General features: G+C 40.3%; 1 protein-coding gene across 3 annotated transcripts; it reads left to right on the top strand.

Annotated features, from left to right (window-relative positions):
* The first annotated feature begins 219 nt into the window (after positions 1–219).
* Positions 220–8,952, top strand: tcea3 (transcription elongation factor A (SII), 3). 3 transcript variants are annotated; one of them, XM_056381508.1, is made up of 21 exons: positions 220–443; positions 1,305–1,367; positions 1,555–1,660; positions 1,758–1,863; positions 3,151–3,684; positions 3,766–3,879; positions 4,179–4,280; positions 4,381–4,449; positions 4,556–4,666; positions 4,793–4,858; positions 5,218–5,277; positions 5,447–5,518; positions 5,662–5,730; positions 5,819–5,881; positions 5,965–6,039; positions 6,659–6,819; positions 7,005–7,066; positions 7,227–7,376; positions 7,582–7,728; positions 8,328–8,399; positions 8,507–8,952. In XM_056381508.1, exons 1-21 carry the CDS (start codon positions 375–377, stop codon positions 8,513–8,515), a joined length of 2,280 nt encoding a protein of 759 aa, XP_056237483.1. In that variant the 5' UTR covers positions 220–374; the 3' UTR covers positions 8,516–8,952. The 3 variants fall into 3 exon arrangements, with proteins under 3 accessions (XP_056237483.1, XP_056237482.1, XP_056237481.1); XM_056381507.1 differs by having other exon boundaries at positions 4,790–4,858; XM_056381506.1 differs by having other exon boundaries at positions 4,556–4,858.
* Positions 8,953–9,217: the final 265 nt, after the last annotated feature.

Below are 9,217 nucleotides of genomic sequence, written 5' to 3'. Positions count from 1 at the left end.
TCAAAGAAGGACAAAAGAAATAAAATAAAGTTGAAATCGCTGATTTCCTGCTTGAATGGAGGAAATGAGGAAGCATTTTAAAGTTGATTAATTAAGTATATTTTATATGAATCATTATTGAGATTTACATATTTGTGTGTTTCCCCATGAGTCTACTACGGGGTCTATATTTAGTTGTTGTCATGTGTCGCGCTGGTCAGCTGGGATCCTGCACCAGGACACGCCTCTGGGCTGAATGGAGTGCGCCGTGCGCACAGTCCGAACTGCAGCGGAGCCAAACTTTTTTCTTTTTTTCTTTTTTAACCTCATTTGACGGGGTTTAATAAGTATCCAATCGACATTATTGAGTCGCTTAAAGTCGATTAAATGCAGCAATGACGCGAGAAGAAGATCTCATCCGGATTGCAAAGAAACTGGACAAGATGGTGTCTAGAAATAACACGGTGAGACGATATTTTGACACCCACAGGTGGCGCGTTGTCCTGCCACCTCGTGCTGTGCAGAAGGCCCGTGAGTGCCTGTGAATGTAAATGAAATGTTTACCTCCAATCTAACGGAGACGATACGTTTGATTTCGTGTATTTTGGAAAATTTGCACAATTGTAACACGAGCCTGACTGAACTGTAACAAATGATCAACCGGTGTTTGGCGCGGGTTTGCAGACATTTCGCTTTGCAGGACGTTTCGTCTTCGAGTGTGCAGCGCAACGCCTCATGGGTCATGTTTTGTCCCCCGTGTCCAGACTTTTTGCAAATCTTTTGCTGGTTGACATTTGAAACAGTAACTAAAGTGTGCAACAGAAAGTAAACAACGCGGCCTGTGGGCAAGGTCGTGTGTGTGTGTGTGTGTGTGTGTGTGTGTGTGTGTGTGTGTGTGTGTGTGTGTGTGTGTGTGTGTGTGTGTGTGTGTGTGTGTGTGTGTGTGTGTGTGTTGTGACTGAATGTGCAAACAGGACGTTGTTTCATGGCGCTCTTTCACAGTTGGAGCAACGTTACCGCGTTGTATCAACAAATACTGACTTCTAGCTTGTAATCAGATAAATTGAATGAATGCTTATTTAATGCCTGTTGCGACACATTATTTGAATTTATGCCATCAATATTTATTTAACTTAATGGCTGCTGAAAACTTCAAAATACAGAAGTGAAACTGTAACTGCCTACTTATCATTTTGTTTTGATGTCCGCGTTTGCACGCTGTCAAATCTGTATTTTACATTATTGTCACATATTTCAAAATGAACGCATTCAAGATTTAAAGGTTAAAAGTATAAATGTCAGCTGTGATTATTTTGTATGTGCAGGAGGGCGCCATGGACCTGCTGAAAGAGCTGAAAAGTTTCAATATGACACTCAAGCTTCTCCAGGTAGAGTACACTATATTGTTTATAGTTGTTTTTTTTATTTTTTTATACCTGTATACTAGATTAGAGTACAGTTTTATTATTATATGTATTTATTGCTCTCCAGCCAGTTAACTGATTAGAAGCAATAACTGGCACGAAAAAAGAAATAACTGCATAATTATGTCTTACATGTGTATGTTTGTTTTAGGAAACGAGGATTGGTATGTCTGTGAATGGTATCAGGAAGCACTGCACGGATGAGGAAGTCATTGCCTTGGCAAAGGTTCTCATTAAAGACTGGAAAAGACTTCTGGGTACGCTTGACTTTGTGATATGATACATGATTTACATACTGTACATAGATGATTTATTGAGATGGTAAATGGTCTCTTATATGATTCCCTCACACAGACTCTGGCCATTCTCACTCTGAGAAACCGGCTGAAATGAAGAACGGATTGGACTCCAGCAAAACAGCAGCGTCTCCAAACAGCTCACCCTCCGAGACACAGAGTAGGTCAGTACTTTCACGGATACTGCACAGAAACTACACAGGTGAAATTACAGTTAACACAGAAGAAGAGACTTTAAAGTTCTGGTCATTACCAGAATACCTGCAACACCTGACCTACAGTGACTAAACTGCTGTAGGTTCAGCCACACATGTTACATACAGTTATACACCCTGAGAAATAGTTCAACCCCCCATGCAACAACAGCGTTGTGCAAAGATACTCAACAAATTAAAAGATGAAAATGTCAGAAGTAACGATGTACTTGCCTGGAGAGTGTTCTGCAAAAATAATCTGTGACGCAAGTATTAAATAAGACAATATTCAGCACCAAGGACAGTGCTTCATGATTAGGATAAAAGTGATAAAAGAAACTTCATTTCAGATCACATCTTCTAGCAACAGTTCATCAAATGTAAAAATCAGTTATAACGGCAAAGTGAATTAAAAGAATTTGTTCTGTAGTGTTTTTGTACTTGCTTTGGTATGACTGTGATCAAACGAGGACACCTGAAATTTACCTTAAAGTCTTGGCGCACGTGACTGCGTCTAAATGACTGAGGCTGTAATTTGTGTGTTTTTTGTTTTTGTTTGTTTAATTACTTTCAAGGCATTCATATGTACAAGTGGACATTTCTAAAGTGGTTACAAAAGCAGTGATAGCCTTCAAGTTTTTTTTTTTTTTGCATGAACTTAAGCAAAGAATTTCATCAGCTTGGAGCACAATGTGACAACGTAAGAGGCAGAGAGGATATTTATCTTTATAAAGCACTTGTTAATGTCAGTCAACTCATAAAATGAATAATATTCATTTTATGAGTTGACTGTGTTGTTGCTGGTTCACCTTTGCATAGCCAAACTGATGTGATGTGCAATTTACATTGTAGCTTCATGTATTTAACACTGTTGCAGATATGAGTTACTTTCTTAATGTAAAAGTTGCCTCGTCAAAATTGAACATGTTAATAATTAAATTACAGCTAAATAATTACTGGTAAATGATACTAATGTTCAAAATAAGATCAGGCCTGTAGGTGATGAAGGTCAGATGGTTTTCCCACATCACATTGTTATGAAACCAAGTAGCTAGTGAGCAAAATGCCATCTGGAATGACTTTTATTACAATGGAGAAGAGAAGATATTTTATTACCCACATCCCTATTAAATATTTAATCCTGTCTGGATATGGCCGAAATTGCATTGCGACGATGAACCTGGCGTGAGTGAAGCTGGTAAATGTTTGCTGGCTCTTGAACGGAGGTAAAAACGATACTTCCTTTGTTTCTGTTAGTCACAGGAGACTGGACGTCAAGGCGAAACATGACTCAGATCCTGACAAAAAACACTTCGATAAAAACAGAAAAGAGAAACATAATGACGAGCACAAAAACAAAAAGAGGCATTCAGATGACCTCAGGGATGAAAAGCACCTGGACGAGCCCAAAAATGAGAAACATCCGCAAGAAATGAGAAAAGAAAAGCATTTAGAAGAATCCAAAAAACAAAAAGCTGTGGAGGATCCCCATCTGGAGATGGATAACAAGAAACAGAAGCATGTGCAAGACCTGCAGAGTGAAAGACACAAGCCAGACCCAAGGAAAGAAAGACCGTTAGAGGAACACAAAAAGATGAGACACGTGGAAGAACTCAAAAAGGAAAAACACCCCGAGGAGCCGAAGAAGCACAGCAAAGATGACATGAAGAGGGACAAGCACAGAGAAGACGGCAGACACGAGAGGCCGATAAACACTCCGCAACGAGAGAGACCGCCGAGTGAACCCCAGAGAGAGAAACCTGCTGAGGCTCACAAGTCCATATTTGAAAGGTGAGAAGAAGGTGGCTCAAACACTGATTATTACACATCAAAATGATCCAGCAGAGCTTCAGACTGAATTATTCATTTCAGGAGAGGAGTCTTGGACAGCAGCATTCTGTATCCCACCCGGTTCCCCTCTCCTCCTCGCCCCACTCGACCTCCTCTCCCGATCAAACGTCCCTCTTTGGACGGGAAAAAAGACAGGTCAGGACTTTTACATCGCCTGAGCCGGAGAGCATGAAAGACTCAAATGCTCCTGCTGGTATTGCATGACATAATGGTTTTTGAGTTACTCATATGCATGTTGACATTTGTTCCTGCAGTTTTGTAACCAGACTCATGGGCAAACAGGACACCCATGGTGCATGGTGCATGCTGTGATGACTAAGTCAGGTGTGTCTTTACTAAAAGGATTTTATATTTAGCTTGAACAGCATGCTACATTTTTGGGGGAGTCCTGAGGTGCAAGCGCTCTGATCTGTACTGTTGTGACATTTATTCAGGAAGGATGGTAAAGACTCCGCCTCCCGACAGCCTCGCCCTCACACTCCCCGACCCGCCTCTCCTCCGGCCAAGTGGCCTTCACTGGAAGTAAAGAAAGAGAGGTCAGGCGTGCTTTGGTGCATGTTTGTGATTGGATTCTTAAGTGTGAAGAAGTGTGAAATTTTAGGGGGGTTCTCATACAAATGTTGATTGTCACATCAGGAAAGTTCCACCAGACCCAAATGCTCCAATTCCTCCTCTTCCTCTTCACCTGCATCCTCCTCCACCAAGGTCAGGGTCTGCATGTCCCCTTGCATTGCATCACATTGACATTTTCTATTATTCACCCTCACCGTGGAGTGATTCAGCTCAGCTAAAAACGTGTCTTTTAAATTAGAAAAGAGCCTCCTGACCCCAACGCCCCTCTTCCTCCGCTCCCTCTTCACCTCCATCCCCCACCGCCTCCTCCGAAGCGTCCCTCACTGGACAGGAAAAAGGAGAAAGAGAGGTCTGACTGCATGTCTGCGATCACTGCCTTGGAGTGTCTGGGAGGATTATTTTGGAAAAAATTACCTGTAATCTTATTTGGAAAATTCTGCTCTTCATTGAATCCTTGTGTTATTTGCCACAGCAGGAAGGAGTCGTTGGACTCGAAACCTCCTTCACAGAAGAAGACATCAGATCATGTGAAGAAAGACAGGTCCGCCCAGGATCTGGAAATTATTCTGTGCCTCATTCATCCTTGAAAAATATGTTTTTCTTTTGTTTCTGGGGGATCATCAGTGATCTCAGACTGTAATCTCTGTGTGTCTTTTACATTAAATATTTACATAATAATGTATATCACAGTAATGTATTGTGTGCTGCTGTTATGAGAGTTGTATCAGAGTTTAAAGAATAAGCTTTTACAGATTTCTAATACGGTTTGTAAGTTTGTCATTTTTCATTGTCCCGCCATCACATTTGTATTGAGACATATATTTGAGAGTTCAAGCTGGTGTAGAACTACTGGCTTTTGTTAGTTTTCCTTCTGGTACAAAGACTGTTTTCTTTTTGCAGGAAAGACTCATCGGATAGCAAAGTGTCTAACAAACACTCCGATGAAGCCAAAAGAGAAAGGTTGGCGCATCGTGAGCGTGAAAATGATGAATGTGTGAAATGATGAATGTCACATGTTGTGGTTGTTGGTTCAACACAAGCTTCGAGCTTCTTGAAACAAACTTTTGGGGGATGTCAGTGTATGAGAAGCTTTCTTTTTTACACCTTTGCTGTCCTTTCTTTTTGTCAGGAAAGATTCCTCTGACTCTAAACCACCACCTCCCAAAAAACCCAGTTTGGATATCAAAAAAGAAAAACACAGGTGTGCAGGAGCAGGAAAATAAGTTCTGCTGTGTTCTGCTACATCTTGTCAAACATAATCCCCAAGCGTGTATTTTATGTTTTTACACTTTAATAGAACAAAAATAGTGCCAGTGTCACAACTCCATTTCTCTTTTGTTGCAGGAAGGACTCCAGCGACTCAAAGTCTGCCCAACCTGTGAAACGTCATTCAACTGACTCCAAACCTGACAGGTTGGACTCATATGCACTAGTTGAAATGAAATAGAAATAAAGACATTGTCAATAAAGCCAGGTTAACTGAAAGAGTCTCTCTACATAGACGGGAATCCACTGAGTCAAAGAAAAGCAGCTCACTACCAGCAAAGGCGCTCACAGGTGAAAGGTAAATGACTTAAACTGCTGTTTCACAGGTTTCTATGGACAAGTGGAAGACAAACAGATAACGACTTTGACTCTGTGTTATAGGAGAGAGTCTCAGGGCTCTAAGACCTCTCAGCCTGCACCTCCACAGAGGAAGCCCTCAACTGACAGCAGTGAAAGGTATTTCTATATGAATCTTTATTATTGTAGGTTCATTATGATTTATGTGATTATGTGGGTTTTTTTTTTCTTCTTTTTTTGGTTGTACAAACTTTAAGTTCACTGTTTGGTCCAGTCTCACTTCTCTCATCAGCCTTGTTTCCAGCAACAACTGGTTTTGGTAAAAAAGCTTTGATAAACTCACCATACACTACTGTACCTGCACAACAACAACAAAAAAAAAAGTTAGCGACTGGCTGGTGGACTAGCTGGAGCAGATATTTTTATCAAGAGTTGGTGGAGACCAAAAACAGAGCTAAATGAGAGTGGAAAAAAATCAAAATCAAGATGAATGCCTGTTATGTCCAGGCAATGGGGAATTGTTTGACAACATGTTAGCCATATCAACTTTATGTTGATAATATTTTGTATTATAGTGTTACATTCTGATGCACCTGAGTGGGTAAAGTGACACCTTGGACAGTGATGACTGGGATCACCAGTTCAAATACCAAAGCTCAGCTTGGACAACATTCCTCTGGTGCAAATCCGACCCAAACACCCCAGATGTGAGACTTATCATCCTCCTTTGTGATTGCTGAAATGCCTGTTTTTTTTTTTTGTTTTTTTTTTTTAACAGAAAGGGAAAGATCGATGCCCCTAAAACTCCCACCACCCCGACCAGCCCCATGTCACCCAGCTTCAGTTCTCCCGGGGGTCCACTGTCCCCTCACCTGGCTACTGGAGACTCCATCAGGGACAAGTGCATTGAGATGCTGGCAGCTGCCCTGCGCACAGACAGTGAGGCTTATATTACACTTTATCACTGACAGTGATAGACAACAGCAGCAAATGTCTTAATATGCTGACAGAGTAACTCATACAAACACAGACTGCATGTAGGAATTTGCAGCAATAAACTATGCAATTAGTATATCGGTGATATGTGCAGAATAGCATGAATAACTTTTTTCTCGTCTTCACAGACGACTACAAAGATTTTACAGCTAACTGTGACAGCATGGCAGCAGAGATTGAAGATCATATCCTTCAATTGAGTTAATTGTTTCCTGTTATCTTTGGTGTGACTAGTCTGTACTTCATACAGTGATGATCCAAATGGAAAGATCCTGTTAGACACTATTACTGTGATCAGATACAAACCATGAGAGATTTAAATCTCCCTTGACTACATGGGTGCACATATCTACCAGGAGATAAAGGCCACTGATATGAAGTATAAGAACAGAGTCCGCAGCCGCATCAGCAACTTGAAGGACCCCAAGAACCCTGGGCTTCGCAGAAACGTACTGGCAGGGAGCATTGAGTTGAGGCGCATTGCCACCATGTCTGCCGAGGTACAGAGCGCCGCAGCGCCGTCTTTACTCACTAATGAACTCCTTTCATCATGCTCAGATTTGTTTCTGACGCTGGAAACACTTTGTCAAGTATCTGCTTGTTACACTGTCTGTCCTCTAGCTTGTCAGTCTGCATGTCACACAATGTTTCATCTCATATCCACCTTACTTCACATCGTCCCCTCTGCTCCCTTTGCATATATAGGAAATGGCCAGTGACGAGCTGAAACAGCTGAGGAACGTTCTCACCCAGGAGGCCATCAGGGAGCACCAGATGGCCAAAACTGGTGGCACCTCCACTGACCTGCTGCAGTGCGGCAAGTGCAAGAAGAGAAACTGCACCTATAACCAGGTAAACAGACAGGCACATATGCACTAGCGCACGCTACATGCAAACAAACCTTAACACATACAGAAACTGGATGTACATTAAAAAGCTACTGGGATTTTGGGGATTTTTCTTAGTCTTGCATCTTAGGGTTGACTGAAGAGTTTCAACAAAGCGAAATTTATAAAAAAGAAAGTTGTAAGACTGCAGTGTGCAGGTATCAGTGTCAGACTACAAGAAGAAAACCTACTTTACCTTCCTGTGTAATCAGGCTGTCAAATTGGATTGTAAAGTGTATGAAATAGTATTTAATCTGGATTTCCCTTAAAAGAACACTGATTCCTGGGCCTTTTTCATAGAGAGAGGGTGATATAATATTAATAAGAGTCCTTTATCCTTACACACCATGTTACAGACCTGCATTGAAAAGTTAATTTTTGTATATGTGTGCACTTATGAGAAGCCAGATGGATTTTAAGGGCTGCCTTAGTGCTGCAGGATTAAATTTGCTTTGATTATATCATCACTATTTTCTGAATCAATGACCATCTATCAGAGACATGGAAGCCTGAGCCTGTGTGTGTGTGTGTGTGTGTGTGTGTGTGTGTTTGTGTGTGTGTTAGGTGCAGACACGCAGTGCTGATGAGCCGATGACCACGTTTGTCCTGTGTAATGAATGTGGTAACCGCTGGAAGGTAAGTCCTTGCCTTGGTCTCAATAACTGATATCCTTTATATTGTACTTGAATAATTTTAAAAACACTCTTTTAATACTTTTTTCTTTTCATTTTTCTATATTTCAGTTCTGCTGATGCTTTCCAGGTGAAACCACGTTTCTTTGTTTTGTTTTGTTTTTTCTGAGCATATTGAATTGCATATTTTCTATAATGAGAGGGAACGGCGTTTATAAATTATTGCAACTAGTGATTTAAAAACAGCAGTATTCTTACAATTTTTACTTGAAATTTTGAGATTTATAAGCATGTGCTAATAAGAAGGGTTTGCTTTATGTGGGTTTGAAGACTGAGCATGAATGTCAGTTTGATGACTGAGTCATTGAATAATCCAGTTGGAAGACATTAACAATGATCATGGTGCTATCATGATGGAAACACAATCATAATCCAGTTAATATGTTGTCAGTCATATTGCAGCTATTCACTTTGTATATATCGAATAACCAATAAACTGCATAAATAATCAGTATGATGGCTTTGTAAACTGTTTAATAAAAAACATTTGACAATCAGTCTTATTCAGAGTCACTTTGCACATTTTCAGCCTGATGCCATAATTTCTTTTGGCATAATATTGTTTGTGTGGTCTAGATGCATTTCTTTTTGTTTTAATTATTTAATTTTATTTGGGCACAATAACTGGGATTCACTACAGTTTTTAATATTTTTATCTGTATTTTTTAATGATTTCAATAAACACAAAAGATCAAAACTCAACAAAATAAATAATAACTGATCATATATTAAAATCTGCATTATATTTACAATGTGTTAGTA

This window comes from Seriola aureovittata, chromosome 7, assembly GCF_021018895.1.
Source record: "Seriola aureovittata isolate HTS-2021-v1 ecotype China chromosome 7, ASM2101889v1, whole genome shotgun sequence".
In the NCBI taxonomy this organism is placed as follows: Eukaryota; Metazoa; Chordata; class Actinopteri; order Carangiformes; family Carangidae; genus Seriola; species Seriola aureovittata.
This window is presented reverse-complemented; position numbering and strand designations above follow the sequence as displayed.

Bases quoted from the DNA above. Each gene is read 5' to 3' on its own strand.
- tcea3 (XM_056381506.1), top strand. From the start codon at position 375: ATGACGCGAGAAGAAGATCTCATCCGGATTGCAAAGAAACTGGACAAG. The intron at 4,281-4,380 runs GTCAGGCGTGCT...TTGTCACATCAG, and splicing joins CTGGAAGTAAAGAAAGAGAG to GAAAGTTCCACCAGACCCAA. The intron at 7,067-7,226 runs CTTCAATTGAGT...GGTGCACATATC, and splicing joins CAGAGATTGAAGATCATATC to TACCAGGAGATAAAGGCCAC.